The sequence below is a fragment of the Pleurodeles waltl genome, chromosome 6 (genome assembly GCF_031143425.1).
Source record: "Pleurodeles waltl isolate 20211129_DDA chromosome 6, aPleWal1.hap1.20221129, whole genome shotgun sequence".
Lineage (NCBI taxonomy): Eukaryota > Metazoa > Chordata > Amphibia > Caudata > Salamandridae > Pleurodeles > Pleurodeles waltl.
The window spans coordinates 999,408,970-999,431,209 of record NC_090445.1 but is presented as its reverse complement, the minus strand read 5'-3'; the positions used below and the strand labels follow the sequence as shown (position 1 = coordinate 999,431,209).

At 44.5% G+C, this 22,240-nt stretch overlaps 1 protein-coding gene across 6 annotated transcripts in view; it reads left to right on the top strand.

Annotated features, from left to right (window-relative positions):
• ATAD1 (ATPase family AAA domain containing 1) overlaps positions 1 to 22,240 on the top strand; it is a 221,841-nt gene that overhangs the window by 103,988 nt on the left and 95,613 nt on the right. For all 6 annotated transcript variants that reach the window (XM_069239895.1, XM_069239891.1, XM_069239894.1 and 3 more), the window contains exon 8: positions 5,383 to 5,433. In XM_069239895.1, the coding sequence (XP_069095996.1) occupies positions 5,383 to 5,433 (51 nt within the window). The remainder of the gene's footprint in view (positions 1 to 5,382; positions 5,434 to 22,240) is intronic.

The window sequence follows — 22,240 nt, the reverse complement described above, 5'->3', positions numbered from 1 at the left end:
TTGTATAAACTATAGAACACTCGTTGATCACTCGGGATGGTATCAAATCAGTGTGATTTGATACATGTACTTTGCTATATTAGCAGGTGAGAAGTGCCTTAAGAATATATCACACCTACTTCATGCAATGGTGTACCATAAAATGGTTGGAAGTAAAGAGATACAGGACCTTTTTAGTATAGAAGGTTACCTCCAGCGTTCAGACTCTTGCATTGGCGAATTACGTTGAATAGGAAATTGAGATGTAGCTGGCTACCTAGCGTTTGTGTGCTGATCTGAATTTAATAATTGTAGGAAGTTGGCTCTGTATGTACTATTTCAAAGTAAGAAATAGCATGCACAGAGTCCAAGGGTTCCCCTTAGAGGTAAGATAGTGGCAAAAAGAGATAATTCTAATGCTCTATTTTGTGGTAGTGTGGTCGAGCAGTAGGCTTATCAGATGGTAGTGTTAAGCATTTGTTGTACACACAGGCAATAAATGGGGAACATACACTCAAAGACAATTCCAGGCCAATAGGTTTTTATATAGAAAAATATATTTTCTTAGTTTATTTTAAGAACCACAGGTTCAAGATTTACAAACAATACTTTAAATGAAAGGTATTTCACTTAGGAACTTTAGGAACTTTGAATTAGCAAAATAGCATATACAGGTTTCACACAAATGGCAATAAGCTATTTTAAAACTGGACACAGTGCAATTTTCAACAGTTCCTGGGGAGGTAAGTGTTTGTTAGTTTTGCAGGTAAGTAAACCACCTACAGGGTTCAAAGTTGGGTCCAAGGTAGCCCACCGTTGGGGGTTCAGGGCAACCCCAAAGTTACCACACCAGCAGCTAAGGGCCGGTCAGGTGCAGAGGTCAAAGTGGTGCCCAAAACACATAGGCTTCAATGGAGAAGGGGGATGCCCCAGTTCCATTCTGCCAGCAGGTAAGTACCCGTGTCTTCGGAGGGCAGACCAGGGGGGTTTTGTAGGGCACCGTGGGGGACACAAGTCAGCACAAAAAGTACACCCTCAGCGGCACGGGGGTGGCCGGGTGCAGAGTGCAAACAGGCGTCGGGTTTGTAATGTAGTTCAATGGGAGACCCAGGGGTCTCTTCTGCGAAGGAGGCAGGCAAGAGGGGGGGGGGGCTCCTCGGGGTAGCCACCACCTGGGCAAGGGAGAGGCCCACCTGGGGGTCGCTCCTGCACTGGAGGTCTGATTCTTCAGGTCCTGGGGGCTGCGGGTGCAGTGTCCTTACCAGGCGTCGGGTTCTTAGAAGCAGGCAGTTGCGGTCAGGGGGAGTCTCTGGATTCCCTCTGCAGGCATCGCTGTGGGGGGTCAGGGGGGTCAACTCTGGCTACTCATGGGCTCGCAGTCGCCGGGGAGTCCTCCCTGTAGTGTTGGTTCTCCACAAGTCGAGCCGGGGGCGTCGGGTGCAGAGGGCAAAGTCTCATGCTTCCGTCGGGAAACGTGTTCTTTAAAAGTTGCTTCTTTGTTGCAAAGATGTTTCTTCTTTGGAGCAGAGCCGCTGTCCTTGGGAGTTCTTGGTTCTTTTAGATGCAGGGTAGTCCTCTGAGGCTTCAGAGGTCGCTGGACCATGTGGAACGCATCGCTGTTGCAGTTTTTCTTGAAGTGGGGAGACAGGCCGGTAGAGCTGGGGCCAAAGCAGTTGGTGTCTCCGTCTTCTCTGCAGGGTTTTCAGGTCAGCAGTCCTTCTTCGTCTTAGGTTGCAGGAATCTATCTTTGCTTGGTTCTGGGAGCCCCTAAATACTCAATTTAGGGGTGTGTTTAGATCTGGGGGTTGGTAGCCAATGGCTACTAGCCCGGAGGGTGGCAACACCCTCTTTGTGCCTCCTCCCTGAGGGGAGGGGGGCACAGCCCTAATCCTATTGGGGGAATCCTCCATCTGCAAGATGGAGGATTTCTAAAAGTCAGAGTCACCTATGCTCAGGACACCTTAGGGGCTGTCCTGACTGGCCAGTGACTCCTCCTTGTTTTTATCATTATCTCCTCCGGCCTTGCCGCCAAAAGTGGGGCCGTGGCCAGAGGGGGTGGGCAACTCAACTAGCTGGAGTGCCCTGGGGTGCTGTAACAAGGGGGGTGAGCCTTTGAGGCTCACCACCAGGTGTTACAGTTCCTGCAGGGGGAGGTGAGAAGCACCTCCACCCAGTACAGGCTTTGTTACTAGCCACAGAGTGACAAAGGCACTCTCCCCATGTGGCCAGCAACATGTCTGGTGTGAGGCAGGCTGCTAAAACTGGAAGTCGGGTATGGTTTCGGGGGCATCTCCAAGATGCCCTCTGGGGTGTATTTCACAATAAAATGTACACTGGCATCAGTGTGCATTTATTGTGCTGAGAAGTTTGATACCAAACTTCCCAGTTTTCAGTGTAGCCATTATGGTGCTGTGGAGTTCGTGTATGACAGACTCCCAGACTTATGGCTACCCTGCACTTACAATGTCTAAGGTTTTGCTTAGACACTGTAGGGACATAGTGCTCATGCACCTATGCCCTCACCTATGGTATAGTGCACCCTGCCTTAGGGCTGTAAGGCCTGCTAGAGGGGTGACTTATCTATGCCATAGGCAGTGTGAGGTTGGCATGGCACCCTGAGGGGAGTGCCATGTCGACTTAGTCATTTTCTCCCCACCAGCACACACAAGCTGGCAAGCAGTGTGTCTGTGCTGACTGAGGGGTTCCCAGGGTGGCATAAGACATGCTGCATGCCTTAGAGACCTTCCCTGGCATCAGGGCCCTTGGTACCAGGGGTACCAGTTACAAGGGACTTACCTGGATGCCAGGGTGTGCCAATTGTGGAAACAAAGGTACAGGTTAGGGAAAGAACACTGGTGCTGGGGCCTGGTTAGCAGGCGCAGCACACTTTCAAATCATAACTTGGCATCAGCAAAGGCAAAAAGTCAGGGGATAACCATGCCAAGGAGGCATTTCCTTACAATAATAGTTTCTTACAACCATATAGTCTACATAAACAACCTTCAGCAAAGTTCAGTAAAAAAGATAAAGTTGTATAGGGTCTAAAATCGTAAAATACGCTGCTCTTCATCGCTCATGATTTGTTTTTACTGCCCGTGATTTTTCGCTATCAAGTAAATCATTGAAGGTGTAGCGATCAGCATCTCCATTTGTCCTTGCTAAAGTAGGTGTAATCCCCATTTTCTCCCCTTCGAAATAAGGCCCACAAACACCTATCTCCTCCTGTAGAATATATGTACCTATGTGATCATACATTTCAGGTATTTGGCATTTCACAGTTGTGCAACATGTTTCAAGGAAGGTAAACTAATGACTTGAATATAATGTATTGCGTTTTAGACAATGAAGTCCTGGGGCTCTTCTACCACTTATACATTTTCTTTCTTGAGTGATTTTGTGTATATTTATTCTTGTAATCAGTTTACCAACAACTGGAACATGTTTTCATTAATTGTGCTCCTCTGTATGATGATACTGATTCGATGACTGCTTAGAATAAGTAAACTCACTACACATATTTGCACTCTATTTGTAATGTGACCTGTTACAAAACATATGAATGTGCAATGCTGTACTTGTTAGGTACCTGCTAGCACATCATAGTGGAATACACACTAGTCAAGATATTTTTGATTTACATTCTAGATGTACAGCATGTAATTCCTAAGGTAGCAACTATGATACTAAATGGAGATCCTTGTGCTTGAAAAAAATGAATGGATTGAAAGTGATGAGTCCATGATAGTGAGCTGCAGCTAAGCTGTTGCCATCTCTGCTGATGGAGATGAAGTTCTGTAAGTAACGAATACCTGATGGTTAAAACTCTATTGCAACATGGACCAGCCCCTTTCTGCTGGTGTGTGAGGGACAATGAGGGCAAAGAGCACAGAAGTTTTCCCTGGACGAATACCTTGTTGTAGTTCCAGTAGATTCAGGGCAACATGCCTCAAGTATTGACAGGCAGACTTAATATTGGCCAAGGCATTTCAAACCTTTTGCCCCCCTTAACATAATTCCGAATAAACCTACTTTTGCTGAATGCAGTGTTGTTTGAGATGTGCTAAATGTAAATTACAATTGACCATACCAGATTCTGTCAAGGATAGGACATGCAGAGGCACGAAGTGCAAGGGGGGTGGTAGGATACCTCAGGCATGGTTGTCATGTAAGCAAAGTGAAAGCGTCCTACAAAAAGAGAAGATTACCAGAGAATGCCTAATGTGAATAATGGCAGTACTCCTCTAAGTTGTGAGAATGACGTTAGTTCTTTCTGGTTGTCATCACACAATGGCAAAATTATATTATACCTTGAAGTAACATGAATTCTAAATGAGGAGAGTAAATGTTTTCTTGCTACCTTGAGGGGGGCAGTATTTGTGTCATAGTGGGTGGAAATAATAAAAGTCAGATGTGAAGTTAAAAAGTAATATAGTGGGTTATCCATTATGTTTTCCAGTAGTCTCCTTGACCCTAACTCCCCCACCCTCTTGTATCCTTATTATTCTGAAGTAAGATATGTTGCCTAGGAAGCAACCTGAAAAGCAACCTGAAAATGTAGCATTAATTACTGGTGGCTGCTACTCAACGAGGGCGGCAGGGTAGTATAAAAATGAAAAACACTTACCTTTTCCATCTGGATAAATGGTTCCATCTCTCCTTCATCCTCTTCTCTTCCCCGACTTCCAGTAGCACGGAAGCACACAGGCTCCCCTAAGCCAGCCACAATTCTGATGTCACCAGCATGACAGCTACGAAGCGATTGGTCTGAGCGGCCTAGTTCAGCGCTCAGACAGGGAGGTGGAGCCTATGCATGTTCTCCTCCTGGCTGTGTAATACAGCCGCGTGGAGAAATGCTAACTGCACATGCCAGTTTGGCCGGCCCAACATGGCCAGCCAAAGGGTCATGAGCACTTATGGTACGTACACTCCACTCCTCCTACAGCTCAGCCCAGCCCCGCCCAGCCCTAACCTGGTTTCCGAAGGGTGGCGGGGCGAAATGATAATAACATTGTGTTTATTATCATTTCATTTTTCCTCTTCCTGCACTGCACAAAGCAGTGGGGCGTCATTTCTCAGACTTAGCGGAGAAGCCACCCTGGCATTCATACACTAATCACATTTCAGATAGCATTTTCAGCATGCTACCAGTTTACCCTAAATGTCCTATATAATCTGTAAAATGTGCCTTATACTGTAACTATGATTGCCTAGCTCTGCGGGATCTCCATATTTTGATTTGTAACATTGTCAGTTTAAATAACGGTATTGCCATTAACAAATATTCAGAATAGGATTTTTTGTTGTAAAATATAATTCATTTCTGGTTTTGGAACTTGTGTGAATCCTGGATTTGTCTTGAAAATGATAAAAATATGTTCTTTTCTTTTTTTTTTTTTTTGTCAGTCCTTGCGACAGAGAGAGGCAATCTTGAAACTTATTTTGAAGAATGAGAATGTAAGTAAATCAAAATGTTGCTCTCTACATGCCTCTCTATGTACCTGCAATGTGGTACCAAAGTTTGAGAGTGACTCGAGCATGAATGGAATTTTAAACTAATTCACAGTGATGTAAGTGGTGGGATTAACCATCTGTGTAATCTGCTTCCTAGATCAATGGGACCATTTAAAGATTGTCAGCAGGTCCTACTCAATCTTAACCTGCCCTATTTGAAAGTGGGCAAAGTACCCATTTCCCTCAGAGGAGCCTCAACTGATTCATTCATCAGTATATGTCAGAAGGTTCAGCCTGTTTATAGCAGTATTTCCATGGTCCATGTTTAGGTCGAGCGTAAGCGTTTGACCTCATGTATACTTTTAGTATACTTCTTATGGCTTAAAGCGATTTCATTTGTTGGTTGCAGTGTCCTCTAAAAATTATTGCTAACTAGTGGTCACTTCTACCTTTTTCTCCCTCCTTTTTCTGTTTCAGAGCAGTGACCAACCTCTGTATTATTCCACTTTGGTTTCCTTATCTTCTACTGTGAAGAACTAATTTTGTTATTTCTTTGGTGCTCCCCTGTCACTGTGGGTGTTTTAGGCTGGTAGCTGCCTGCATTTTATTGCAACGTTCCGTTCCTCCCATCTCCTCCCATGTCGCAGACATTTGTTTTGGCTTTATTTCAGTGCTGTTCTCATTTACCTCTGGCTCCTAAAATAAGCTTATTTTACAAAAGAAACACCCAGTCATTTAGCTCACTGCTCATGAAAGCCACAGTATCCTCTTTCTGGTAAAATGTAGCTAAACCTGGAAGCAATGATGTGAAACTTGCTTAGCCGTGTATCAAATCTTGAGTCTTTCTCTCTCCAGGGCCCCTCCCTGCTAGCACTCACAACATCGCACACAGGGCATTGCTTATCTTCTATAATGGTGCTATAAATTTTCTCAGGCTGCTCTGCTTATTTAAATGTGAAGCAAGAATGCTTGCAAGACTTTTCATTCTGTTAAAATAAAAAGAAAGTACTTTTCCGGCCTTATTTTCCAATTTCTGCTCAGAAGTTTGCACAACGCGAGGTAGTTCAGTCATCTTGTCTCTCCTCAAAGGCTTGTGATTTCTGATGCTTTATCGACCTTTTACACCACCACTTGTTGCAAATTTAGCAAAAGCTATATTCATTTAATATGGTTGATTCTGCATCAGTATGTTCCAAATTATATTTATGGTGCCTTGCGCTCCATTGTGTTTCCAAAGCCCAGATTGATTTTAGTATTAAACACACACTGGCACCTATAGAAATGTTTTTACATGGGATTTTTATGATTTATGTGCTATAACATTTATGTGCCTTAATGGCCATTTAGTAATGGCAGATTCTTATATATAATTGGCAGAATGTACTAGCCCGCTTACATGGCACTCATTTTGACTTGCTTTACTGGCCCTTGTCAAACACAACAACACACAATTACACACCACTCAACATATTTCCAGTCCACACAATTCCACTCCACACCACATAATTTCACACCAAACCACATAATTCCACTCCATGACACAATTCCACTACACACCACATACATTCAATGCACACCACAAAATTCCACTTCCTTCTATATAATTCAATGCCACGCTACTCTATAACACATACCACTCCACATAATTACACTCCATGACACACATTCCCACTCAACATAATTCCACTACGCACAATACCACATAATTCCTATCTATTTGATTCCAGTATACATAGCTCCATTCAGCGCCACAAAATTCAAGCACACACAATTCAAATCCAAACAATTTCACGCTACACAATTTCACTCAAACCCACATAATTCCACTCCACATAATAGCAATCCACACAATATAATTCAACTTCATTACACATAGTTCCAGTCGAAGCCACTCCACATAAATCCATAGCATACAACATAATTACACTCCACCGCTATTAAATGTCAATGCTTCCAGTAGCAAAAGTGCGTAATCTTGAATCCACCCCTGGCCTCTTTAATCCACTGCCAGACTCTCTCTGCCCCTTTAGCTCTCTTTTGTGGGTCCCTGCTTTCTTCCTTTGTGAGTTTCCATCTTTGTCTTCCTTTGTCTTTCGCCTTTGTGTGTTTTCCCTCTCTTGCTTGCAGAAAATGTCTGCCTCCTGGCAACCACTGGATCAAATTAAGCACTGGGTGCTGCCCCTCGTTCACCAGGTCTATGCATCTCCAGTGTCTTAAGGTCTCATTCTGATGAGTTGTAGAGAGAGTGTCAGGGTCAGGCCCTGGTTAGATTCGAAAATTACATTTGGATACCTCACCTTTGGGCTCAGTACTGAAAATAGCCAAGACTAAAAAGTCTTCGGCATCAACCTCTGGCTCAACCCCATCTCATTCAGCCTCTGGATCTAGTCAAACCTTTGACCCGAGTGCATCGGCTCCAAGCAAGAAACCATCTACATCCACATCTGAGACAACAGCTTCGAGCCAACACAAGAATTCCTCTCTGAAAGCTTTGGAACCAAAAATTCTGCGTTCCTGAAACTCAAGCTTTTCTTCCAAAGCATTACCAGTGGAGCCAATTCCCGAAATAATGGATGCTTGTCACACCAGCTCCATATTGAAAAGGAACATAACAAATTATTGCCTCTCCTCCTGTCCCAATTAAGAGGAAACTGACTTTTTCAGGAGGCTTTGGGCACTGCTCCTACACCTACAAAGGTCGCCAAAGACCAGGATAAGGCTCCAATTCAAATTCAACCTTCTCCGCCACACACTACTGTCCTTCCTCCTACTCCTCCACAATCTCCGCCACCTATTTATTGAGCCACACTTTTCACCATAGGGTCCACCCTCCCCCCAGGGAGATGATTTGGGTGATATTCCACAGGACATAGACCCATGGGATGCATATGATCCAGATCCCATACTTCCAAATGACCCAGATTTATAGCCTGCATGCCCTTCATCTCCTAAAGCCGCAACATCATGTCAGCAGGTCAAAGCACGGGCAGCTGCATATCATAATGTACAACTGCATTCTGACCCGATTGAGGAAGATTTTCTTTTCGACAAGCTGACTACCACCCTTAAAGAAAGTCAGTTTCCTCCCATGTTACCAGGCATGCTCAGACATGCCACAGATATGTCCAGGGTCATTGCTCAATGAGTTGACAAAAACTATAATGCAGCCCTACAGAAAATAAATAAATACATAAATAAATAAATGAATGTTCGATGGCATCTGTCGCTGTAGATACGCATGTTCTGCAATAGCTCGCCATCTGGTGTTGGGCCGGAGTGTTACAAGTTGTTTTTCTTCGAAGAAGTCTTTCGAGTCACGGGACCGAGTGACTCCTCCTTTTGTCTCCATTGCGCATGGGCGTCGACTCCATCTTCGATTGTTTTTTTTCCGCCATCGGGTTCGGACGTGTTCCTGTCGCTCCGAGTTTCGGAACGGAAAATTAGCTAATTTCGGAAGATTTTCGTCGGTATTGTTGCGTTCGGGATCGGCGTACTTAGATTCCACACCGCATCGAAGATCGAAGAGCTCCGGTGCCCTTCGGGGTAGTTTTTCGATCCTCCGTCGGGGCCTGGTCGGCCCGACCGCGTGCTGAAGAACGCCGATGGAACGGACCCCGTTCCGTTTCTGCCCCAAATGCCACAATAAATACCCCTACACAGACCAACACTTGGTCTGCAACCTGTGCCTGTCACCTGAGCACAGCGAAGACACCTGCGAGGCCTGTCGTGCGTTCCGGTCCCGAAAAACACTCCGAGACCGTCGAGCCAGAAGACTTCAAATGGCGTCCGCACCGACAGCCCAACGGGAGTTCGAGGAACAGGAAGAAGAAGGTACCTTCTCGATCCAAGACTCAGACTCCGAAGGATTCGACGATACACAAACCGTGAGTAAGACGTCGAAAACCACACAAAAACATTTACAAGGCCCAGGGGACGCCACTGCCACCAGGCCATGGCTCGACCCATAAATTCGGTGACCGACCGTCGGCACCGAAAAAGGCCCAAACAGTGCCGAGATCGTCCGACTCCGGTCGAGACACCGGCACGCAGCCTTCTCGGGACCGAGAAAGTGCTGGAGACAAGCCTCGACACCGAGATGCCGGTGTGGACACGGCTCGACGCCGAGACAGCGGCACCGAAACAGATCGACGCCGAGAGGTTTCGGCCCCGAAAAGGGAAAAAAGTCACCTCGGAGCCGAAAAAACACGCAGAGAAAGTTTCGATGCCGAAACAAACTGCAAGCGACCCAGCTTCAGGCTCTTATACAGAAGAGCACTCGCTAACCTCCCAAATGCAAAAGCATAGGTTTGAGGAAGAGCTACAAGCAACTGATGTGGACCATACGCAAAAGCGTATCTTCATTCAGCAGGGGACAGGAAAAATAAGCACCCTTCCCCCCATTAGGAGAAAGAGAAGGTTGGAGTTCCAGACGGAACAAGCACCACAACCAAAAGTGGTGAAAAGAGTTACACCACCACCCTCTCCTCCGCCCGTGATTAACGTTTCACCAGCACAAACTCCATCACACTCCCCAGCTCACACCACCATGAGCCAGGGTGACCAAGATCAGGACGCATGGGACCTATACGACGCCCCAGTGTCAGATAACAGCCCGGAGGCATACCCTACAAAGCCATCTCCACCAGAAGACAGCACCGCGTACTCTCAGGTGGTGGCTAGAGCAGCACAATTTCACAACGTAAGCCTCCACTCAGAACAGGTCGAGGATGATTTCTTGTTCAACACACTCTCCTCCACCCACAGCTCCTACCAAAGCCTGCCTATGCTCCCTGGTATGCTCCGGCACGCAAAAGACATATTTAAGGAGCCGGTCAAAAGTAGGGCAATCACACCAAGGGTGGAAAAAAAGTATAAGCCGCCTCCTACGGACCCGGTTTTCATCACTACACAGCTGCCACCAGACTCTGTTGTTGTAGGAGCAGCTAGGAAAAGGGCCAACTCTCACACATCTGGAGATGCACCACCCCCAGATAAAGAAAGCCGCAAGTTCGATGCAGCTGGTAAGAGAGTCGCAGCACAAGCTGCAAACCAGTGGCGCATCGCGAACTCCCAGGCACTACTTGCGCGCTATGACAGAGCCCACTGGGACGAGATGCAACATCTCATTGAACATCTGCCCAAGGACTTCCAAAATAGGGCAAAACAAGTGGTTGAGGAGGGACAGACCATCTCCAACAACCAGATACGTTCCTCCATGGACGCTGCAGATACAGCTGCACGGACAATTAATACATCTGTAACTATCAGAAGGCATGCATGGCTCCGAACGTCTGGATTTAAACCAGAGATTCAACAAGCAGTTCTCAATATGCCTTTTAATGAAAAAGAACTGTTCGGTCCAGAAGTGGACACAGCGATTGAGAAACTCAAAAAAGATACGGACACTGCCAAAGCCATGGGCGCACTCTACTCCCCGCAGAGCAGAGGGAATTACAGCACATTCCGTAAAACGCCCTTTCGAGGGGGGTTTCGGGGTCAAAGCACACAAGCCAGCACCTCACAAGCAACACCGTCCACTTACCAGGGACAGTATAGAGGAGGTTTTCGGGGACGATATAGAGGAGGGCAATTCCCTAGAAATAGAGGGAGATTTCAAAGCCCCAAAACCCCTACTACTAAACAATGACTCACATGTCACTCACCCCCTCCACACAACACCAGTGGGGGGAAGAATAGGTCATTATTACAAAGCATGGGAGGAAATCACTACAGACACTTGGGTTCTAGCAATTATCCAACATGGTTATTGCATAGAATTTCTACAATTCCCTCCAAACATACCACCAAAAGCACAAAATTTAACAACACACCATTCCAATCTCCTGGAGATAGAAGTGCAGGCACTATTGCAAAAGAATGCAATCGAATTAGTGCCAAACACACAAATAAACACAGGAGTTTACTCACTGTACTTTCTGATACCAAAGAAGGACAAAAAAACGCTGAGACCAATCCTAGACCTCAGAGTAGTGAACACTTTCATCAAATCAGACCACTTCCACATGGTCACACTACAAGAAGTATTGCCATTGCTAAAACTGCACGACTACATGGCAACTTTAGACCTCAAGGATGCTTATTTCCATATACCAATACACCCATCGCACAGGAAATACCTAAGGTTTGTATTCAAAGGAATACATTACCAATTCAAGGTACTGCCTTTCGGATTAACAACCGCACCAAGAGTCTTTACCAAATGTCTAGCAGTAGTCGCAGCACACATAAGAAGGCAGCAAATACATGTGTTCCCATATCTAGACGACTGGCTAATCAAGGCCCATTCGTTAATAGAGTGCTCAAATCACACAAATCATATCATACAAACCCTCTTCAAACTAGGGTTCACCGTCAATTTCACAAAATCCAAAATTCTGCCACGCAAGGTACAACAATACCTGGGAGCCATAATAGACACATCAAAAGGAGTAGCCACTCCAAGTCCACAAAGAATTCAAAATTTCAACACCATCATACAACGCATGTATCCAACACAAAAGATACAGGCAAAGATGGTATTACAACTCCTAGGCATGATGTCATCATGCATAGCCATTGTCCCAAACGCAAGACTGCACATGAGGCCCTTACAACAATGCCTAGCATCACAGTGGTCTCAAGCACAGGGTCACCTTCTAGATCTGGTGTTAATAGACCGCCAAACTTACCTCTCGCTTCTGTGGTGGAACAACATAAATTTAAACAAGGGGCGGCCTTTCCAAGACCCAGTGCCACAATACGTAATAACAACAGATGCTTCCATGACCGGGTGGGGAGCACACCTCGATCAACACAGCATACAAGGACAATGGAACGTACATCAAACAAAACTGCATATCAATCACCTAGAACTTCTAGCAGTTTTTCAAGCACTAAAAGCTTTCCAACCAATAATAGTTCACAAATACATTCTCGTCAAAACAGACAACATGACAACAATGTATTATCTAAACAAGCAGGGAGGGACGCACTCCACGCAGTTAAGCCTGCTAGCACAAAAAATTTGGCATTGGGCAATTCACAACCAAATTCGCCTAATTGCACAGTTTATACCAGGGATACAAAATCAACTCGCAGACAATCTCTCTCGAGATCACCAACAGGTCCACGAATGGGAAATTCACCCCCAAATTCTGAACACTTATTTCAAACTCTGGGGAACACCTCAGATAGACTTGTTTGCGACAAGGGAGAACGCAAAATGCCAAAACTTCGCATCCAGATACCCACACAAACAATCCCAAGGCAATGCCCTATGGATGAACTGGTCAGGGATATTTGCTTACGCTTTTCCTCCTCTCCCTCTCCTTCCTTACCTGGTAAACAAACTCAGTCAAAGCAAACTCAAACTCATATTGATAGCACCAACTTGGGCAAGGCAACCCTGGTACACAACGCTGCTAGACCTATCAGTGGTACCCTGCATCAAATTGCCCAACAGGCCAGATCTGTTGACACAGCACAACCAAAAGATCAGACACCCAGATCCAGCATCGCTGAATCTAGCAATCTGGCTCCTGAAATCCTAGAATTCGGGCACTTACAACTTACCCAAGAATGTATGGAAGTCATAAAACAAGCAAGAAGGCCATCCACCAGGCACTGCTATGCAAGTAAATGGAAGAGGTTTGTTTGCTACTGCCATATTAATCAAATACAACCATTACACACAACTCCAGAACATGTAGTGGGTTACTTGCTTCACTTACAAAAATCTAACCTAGCTTTCTCTTCCATTAAGATTCACCTTGCAGCAATATCTGCATACCTGCAGACTACCTATTCAACTTCCCTATATAAAATACCAGTCATTAAAGCATTCATGGAGGGCCTTAGGAGAATTATACCACCAAGAACACTACCTGTTCCTTCATGGAACCTAAATGTTGTCCTAACTAGACTTATGGGTCCACCTTTTGAACCCATGCACTCCTGCGACATACAGTTCCTAACCTGGAAGGTGGCATTTCTCATCGCCATTACTTCCCTAAGAAGAGTAAGCGAGATTCAGGCGTTTACTATACAGGAACCTTTTATACAACTACACAAAAATAAAGTCGTCCTAAGGACCAATCCTAAATTTTTGCCAAAGGTTATTTCACCGTTCCATCTAAATCAAACAGTGGAACTTCCAGTGTTCTTTCCACAGCCAGATACCGTAGCTGAAAGGGCACTACATACATTAGATGTCAAAAGAGCATTGATGTATTACATTGACAGAACAAAGAACATCAGAAAGACTAAACAACTCTTTATTGCCTTTCAAAAACCTCATGCAGGAAACCCAATTTCAAAACAAGGTATAGCCAGATGGATAGTTAAATGCATCCAAATCTGCTACCTTAAAGCTAAACGACAGCTGCCCATTACACCAAGGGCACACTCAACCAGAAAGAAAGGTGCTACCATGGCCTTTCTAGGAAACATCCCAATGCAAGAAATATGTAAGGCAGCCACATGGTCTACGCCTCACACATTCACCAAGCACTACTGTGTAGACGTGTTATCCGCACAACAAGCCACAGTAGGTCAAGCCGTATTAAGGACATTATTTCAGACTACTTCCACTCCTACAGGCTGATCCACCGCTTTTGGGGAAATAACTGCTTACTAGTCTATGCAGAACATGCGTATCTACAGCGACAGATGCCATCGAACTGAAAATGTCACTTACCCAGTGTACATCTGTTCGTGGCATCAGTCGCAGTAGATTCGCATGTGCCCACCCGCCTCCCCGGGAGCCTGTAGCAGTTTGGAAGTTACCTTCAATTATTTATATATGTATCATCTCAACCTTAAATAGGTGCATACTTAGTCACTCCATTGCATGGGCACTATTACTACAATTCAACTCCTACCTCACCCTCTGCGGGGAAAAACAATCGAAGATGGAGTCGACGCCCATGCGCAATGGAGACAAAAGGAGGAGTCACTCGGTCCCGTGACTCGAAAGACTTCTTCGAAGAAAAACAACTTGTAACACTCCGGCCCAACACCAGATGGCGAGCTATTGCAGAACATGCGAATCTACTGCGACTGATGCCACGAACAGATGTACACTGGGTAAGTGACATTTTCAATATATGTGTTCAATGGCATGTGTAGCTGCAGATACACATGCTGTGCACATCCCGCCATCTGGTGTTGGGCTCGGAGTGTTACAAGTTGTTTTTCTTCGAAGAAGTCTTGTCGAGTCACAAGACCGAGGGACTCCTCCCATTTCGACTCCATTGCGCATGGGCGTCGACTCCATCTTAGATTGTTTTTTTTCCGCCATCGGGTTCGGACGTGTTCCTTTTCGCTCCGTGTTTCGGGTCGGAAAGTTAGTTAGAATCTCTGAAAAAACATTGGTATTGTTTGCGTTCGGTATCGGGTAAGTTACAACAGATCGACACCGAATTTTGAAGAGCTCCGGTGGCCCTTCGGGGTTTTTTCGATCCCCCGTCGGGGCCTGGTCGGCCCGGCCACGTGTGACTTCAAGGCTGATGGAACGGACCCCATTCCGCTTCTGTCCAAAATGCCATAACAAGTATCCGTATACGGATCAGCATCTGGTCTGTAACTTGTGCTTGTCCCCAGAGCACAAGGAAGATACTTGTGAGGCCTGTCGAGCGTTTCGGTCCAGAAAGACGTTAAGAGACCGAAGAGCCAGAAGACTGCAGATGGCGTCGACGCCGACAGGACAAGAGCGTTTCGAGGAGGAAGAGGAAGCTTTCTCTATCCACGAGTCGGACTCGGAAGAGCTCGAGGCCGAAGAAATGCCGAAAACCGTGAGTAAGACGTTGAAACATAAGACTCGCGAGAAGTCAACAAAAGCCCAGGGGACGCCACCGCCAACAGGCCATGGCTTAACCCAAAAAATAGGTGACCGAGCCAAGGCACCGAAAAAGGGCAAGCTGGTGTCGAAGTCATCCGACTCCGGTCGAGATACCGCCACACAGCAATCTCGGACCCGAGACATCAGCTCAGAGAAATTTCAGCACCGTGACAGCGGCACGAACAAATTCGGCACTGAGACACCACCACGCCGAAAATTACAAAGGTTTCTTCGGAGCCTAAAAAGACGTCCGAAAACGTTTTGGTTCCGAAACATCCAGCCTCCGAGCCGTAACAGGTTCCTATACAGAGGAACAAGGATTGTCCTCCCAAATGCAAAAACATAGATTTGGAGAGGAACTTCAAGCTGTAGAGCCAGACTATACTCAAAGGAGGCTCCACATTCATCAAGACACAGGGAAGATAACCACTCTTCCCCCAATTAAAATAAAAAGAAAACTTGCCTTTCAAGAAAAGGACAAGGAGCCACAGGCAAAGGTGGCAAAGAAAACAACTCCACCACCGTCTCCACCACCATCAGTGCACACATCACCAGTAGCAACTCCTCCACTGATGCACTCCCCGACTCATACTGCCATGAGTCAAGATGATCCCGATGCATGGGACCTTTACGATGCTCCAGTATCGGACAACAGCCCAGACTCGTACCCTGCCAGGCTGTCCCCTCCTGAGGACAGTACATCTTACACACAGGTGATCGCAAGGGCAGCTGCTTTCCATAATGTCACCTTGCAGTCCGAACCAATTGAGGATGACTTTTTGTTTAACACGCTATCCTCCACTCATAGCCAATACCAAAGACTACCTATGCTCCCAGGAATGCTAAAACATTCAAAACAAATCTTTCAGGATCCTGTTAAAGGCCGAGCCATAACTCCAAGGGTGGAGAAAAAGTACAAGCCACCGCCAACAGATCCTGTTTATATTACAACGCAGTTAACCCCAGACTCAGTAGTTGTCGGGCAGCTCGTAAGAGAGCAAACTCTCATACCTCGGGGACGCACCACCTCCAGACAAAGAGAGTCGCAAATTTGATGCTGCGGGCAAAAGGGTTGCAGCACAAGCAGCGAACCAATGGCGCATTGCCAATTCACAAGCACTTTTGGCAAGATATGACAGAGCTCACTGGGATGAGATGCAACATTTGATAGAACACTTACCCAAGGAGTTCCAAAAAAAGAGCACAACAAGTGGTGGAAGAAGGACAAAGTATCTCTAATAATCAGATACGGTCTTCAATGGATGCAGCAGATACGGCTGCAAGGACAGTAAATACTGCAATAACAGTAAGAAGGCCCGCATGGCTGCGCACGTCAGGTTTCAAGCCGGAAATTCAACAAGCCGTGCTAAATATGCCATTTAATGAACAGCAGTTGTTTGGGCCGGAAGTCGACACTGCTATTGATAAACTCAAGAAAGACACTGATACAGCAAAAGCCATGGGCGCACTCTACTCCCCGCAGAGCAGAGGCACATTTCGCAAAACACCTTTTAGGGGAGGGTTTCGAGGACAACCTACAGAAACCACAACATCACAAACAAGGCCCACTTACCAAAGCCAATATCAGCGGGGACGTTTTCAGGGGCAATATAGAGGGGGACAATTCCAAAAAAATAGAGGGAAATTCCAAAGCCCCAAAAGTCCTCAAATAAGCAGTGACTTACAAGTCACACATCCCCATCACATAACACCTGTGGGGGGGAAGGCTAAGCCAATTTTACAAACATTGGGAGGAGATAACAACAGATACTTGGGTACTAGCAATTATCCAGCATGGTTATTGCATAGAATTTCTCGAATTCCCTCCAACAGTCCCACCGAAAACACACAGTATGTCAAAACAACATATAAATCTTCTAGGATTAGAAGTTCAAGCATTGCTCCAAAAAGAGGCAATAGAATTAGTACCAAAACAAGAACTAAACACAGGAGTTTACTCACTGTACTTTCTGATACCCAAAAAAGACAAAACTCTAAGACCTATACTAGATCTCAGAATATTAAATACATACATCAAATCAGAACACTTTCACATGGTTACATTACAAGAAGTAATCCCACTGCTCAAACAACAAGACTACATGACAACACTGGATCTAAAGGATGCATATTTCCATATACCAATACATCCTTCACACAGAAAGTACCTAAGGTTTGTATTCCAAGGGATACATTACCAATTCAAAGTGTTGCCATTCGGAATAACAACTGCGCCAAGAGTTTTTACAAAATGTCTAGCAGTAGTAGCTGCACATATCAGAAGGCAGCAAATACATGTGTTCCCTTACCTAGACGATTGGTTAATCAAAACCAACACGCAAATACAGTGTTCACAACACACAAATTATGTCATAGAAACCCTACACAAACTAGGTTTCTCAATCAATTACTCAGTCACACCTTCTGCCGTGTCAAACACAGCAATACCTAGGAGCAACAATCAACACAGTAAAAGGAATTGCCACTCCAAGTCCACAAAGAGTCCAAACATTCCACAATGTAATACAAGCCATGTATCCAAACCAAAAGATACAGGTCAAATTAGTAATGAAACTCCTAGGCATGATGTCCTCATGCATAGCCATTGTCCCAAACGCAAGGTTGCACATGCGGCCCTTACAACAGTGCCTAGCATCACAGTGGTCACAGGCACAGGGTCAACTTCTAGATCTGGTGTTGATAGACCGCCAAACATACATCTTGCTTCAATGGTGGAACAGTATAAATTTAAACCAAGGGCGGCCTTTTCAAGACCCAGTGCCACAATACGTAATAACGGCAGATGCATCCATGACAGGGTGGGGAGCACACCTCAATCAGCACAGCATCCAAGGACAATGGGACATTCAGCAAAGACAGTTTCATATAAACCACTTAGAACTGTTAGCGGTGTTTCTAGCGCTGAAAGCATTTCAACCCATAATAACCCACAAATACACTCTTGTCAAAACAGACAACATGACAACAATGTATTACCTAAACAAACAGGGAGGAACACACTCGACACAGTTGTGTCTCCTAACACAAAAAATATGGCATTGGGCGATTCACAACCACATTCGCCTAATAGCACAATTTATTCCAGGGATTCAGAATCAGTTAGCAGACAATCTCTCTCGGGATCACCAACAGATCCACAAATGGGAAATTCACCCCCAAATACTGAACACTTACTTCAGAATGTGGGGAACGCCACAAATAGATCTATTTGCAACAAAAGAAAACTCAAAATGCCAAAACTTCGCATCCAGGTCCCCGCAACATCAGTCTCAGGGCAATGCACTATGGATGAACCGGTCAGGGATATTTGCGTACGCTTTTCCCCCTCTCCCACTTCTTCCATATCTAGTAAACAAGTTGAGTCAAAACAAACTCAAACTCAAACTCATACTAATAGCACCAACATGGGCAAGGCAACCTTGGTACACAACACTACTAGACCTTTCAGTAGTACCTCATGTCAAACTGCCAAACAGACCAGATCTGTTAACACAATTCAAACAACAGATCAGACATCCAAATCCAGCATCGCTGAATCTAGCAATTTGGCTCCTGAAATCCTTGAATTCGGGCACTTAAACCTCACACAGGAATGTATGGAGGTCATAAAACAAGCTAGAAAACCTACCACTAGACACTGCTATGCAAATAAGTGGAAAAGATTTGTTTATTACTGCCATAATAATCAAATTCAACCTTTACACGCATCTGCAAAAGAGATAGTAGGATACTTACTACATTTGCAAAAATCTAAACTAGCTTTCTCGTCCATTAAAATACATCTTACGGCAATTTCAGCTTACCTGCAAATTACGCACTCAACTTCATTATTTAGGATTCCAGTCATAAAAGCGTTTATGGAAGGCCTAAAGAGAATTATACCACCAAGACCACCACCAGTTCCTTCATGGAACCTCAACATTGTCTTAACACGACTCATGGGTCCACCTTTTGAGCCCATGCACTCTTGTGAAATGCAATACTTAACGTGGAAAGTTGCATTTTTAATTGCCATCACATCTCTAAGAAGAGTGAGTGAAATTCAAGCATTTACCATTCAAGAACCATTTATTCAAATACACAAAAATAAAGTTGTTCTACGGACCAATCCTAAATTTTTACCAAAAGTAATCTCACCGTTCCACTTGAATCAAACGGTAGAATTACCAGTGTTCTTCCCACAGCCAGATTCTGTAGCTGAAAGAGCACTAATGTACTACATTGACAGAACAAAACTAATTCGAAAGACAAAACAACTATTTATCGCCTTTCAAAAACCTTATACAGGAAATCCAGTTTCAAAACAAGGCATTGCTAGATGGATAGTTAAGTGCATTCAAACCTGCTATCTTAAAGCTAAAAGAGAACTGCCTATTACACCAAAGGCACACTCCACCAGAAAGAAAGGTGCTACCATGGCCTTTCTAGGAAATATTCCAATGAACGAAATATGTAAGGCAGCAACATGGTCTACGCCTCATACATTTACCAAGCACTACTGTGTAGATGTGTTAACTGCACAACAGGCAACAGTAGGTCATGCTGTACTAAGAACATTATTTCAAACTACTTCAACTCCTACAGGCAGAACCACCGCTTTTGGGGAGATAACTGCTTACTAGTCTTTGCACAGCATGTGTATCTGCAGCTACACATGCCATCGAACGGAAAATGTCACTTACCCAGTGTACATCTGTTCGTGGCATTAGTCGCTGCAGATTCACATGCGCCCACCCGCCTCCCCGGGAGCCTGTAGCCGTTTAGAAGTAGATCTTAAACATTTGTACATTTGTAAATATATTACTTTAAACTTCATTATGTACATACGCATTCACTCCATTGCATGGGCACTATTACTAGCATACACAACTCCTACCTCACCCTCTGCGGGGAAAACAATCTAAGATGGAGTCGACGCCCATGCGCAATGGAGTCAAAATGGGAGGAGTCTCGTGACTCGAAAAGACTTCTTCGAAGAAAAACAACTTGTAACACTCCGAGCCCAACACCAGATGGCGGGATGTTCACAGCATGTGAATCTGCAGCGACTAATGCCACGAACAGATGTACACTGGGTAAGTGACATTTTCCATATGGTAGATGGCACGTGTAGCTGCAGCGGTACACATGTGTAGGAAGTTGGCTCTGTATGTGCTATTTCAAAGTAAGGAATAGCATGCACAGAGTCCAAGGGTTCCCCTTAGAGGTAAAATAGTGGTAAAAAGAGATAATACTAATGCTCTATTTTGTGGTAGTGTGGTCGAGCAGTAGGCTTATCCAAGGAGTAAACACAAGAATGGGGTGTAATATGAGGAGTTATGGCGCTCACGGTGCTAATTTACCTTAATAAATGTGGGGACCCCACTGGGGAAACCCCAACCCTCCGAGGTCAACCAACCTCACAATAAAGAAAAAACACAATGAAGAACCCCAATGGCACATATAGAATACAAAAATATCTAATTCACAAAAACTTGGTTGCAACAATCAGTCCATGATGTAACCTGTAGATTTTCAAGTCACTCAGTGCAGATAATTTGATCAGTTCAAAATTTATTACGAATAGGATGTCACAAGAGTAATCAGCAATCCAAATGAATTCGTGCTTCCAATTTTCCAGCCAACACGTGTTTCGTCTTTGGGAGTATTTTACAATCCCTCTACGACTTCTTCAGGGCTAGAAATCACAAATAACACATACGAGTTAAGACCAATATGCTCAATCGTCAAATACACATTAGGATGTGCCAAAGCCCCAAGGGAGGTAAATAAGAAAGACACCCACACACTGTGAAGAACCACAACACTCAATAAAAGTGAAAAACCTATCACAACCAATGCACCAATGCCCACAAACATAAAGTGAGTGGGAAAACTTATACACACGATATACGTGATCAATCATCATAACACTCCATTAAAAACACCACTAAGTTACCAATAGTGCTCAGTCACTTACTAAAATCACCAAAATTGTGGCTCAACATAATACCTTATAGATCCAGTAATGATTGAGAATAAATGATAATATCAGTTAATCAAGCAACCGAAATGTTGCTGTGTAGATAATCTCCGAATGGAAGTTCAAACCACTGTTAATAAAGAACAGGTGTCACTCAAGAATAAAGTTTCAAAATATATACACATCACAGCACCAGTTCGTCAAATTATTACAGCAAAATTCATAACATCCCTAACCAATACTAATTGAAGCTCCAACTCGAAATACGTGCATTCTAATAAAATTCGTTGGAGAGAAACTCGGTTCTCAACCAACTAATGCAGTTATCCCATGCACTCACCAATTGTAATCTTGTAAAAAGTCCACGTATTCAAAGAGCGGCGCCTCCGTGTCAGGGTGCCTCGCGAGTGCGCTAGTAACGCGCATGTGAACTCCGGAAGTTAAAGTACACTTCCGGGTTCATCCCTTCCGAATTCGGAGCAACTATAATAAATAACGGACACACGCTGCCCGGTAATGATTATATGTCTCAACCGCACATTAACCCTTTATGCCACTAGCTTTACCACGAAATAATCAGTAACCATGTCATACGAAGGTGTGCCAAAGATGCCCCCTATTTCACCACACCGCTAAAATTATCTAAGTTGTAAAAAATGGATAAAAATATTTAAATCAATAACCAATATACACCACTATACACTTTTATTTAGTGCAATAGGGCAAACCTACCACCCATAAGGATGATCAACCCGACTTTAAGTAGATATAAATATATCAATTGTCCAAAATTTCCACATCTGAGATTAAATTGTAACGTACACAATATTACCCAACTGTCCTATTGATGCACAGCATAGGGAGGAAGATCATACAAATAGTAAAAAAGTCTAAAGGATTAGGAGAACCCTCCAACTAAGTACATTTCTGACGTTTGAGAATTTTGGCATAAAACTCGTATAAACCGATGGAGCTTAACATCATTAAAT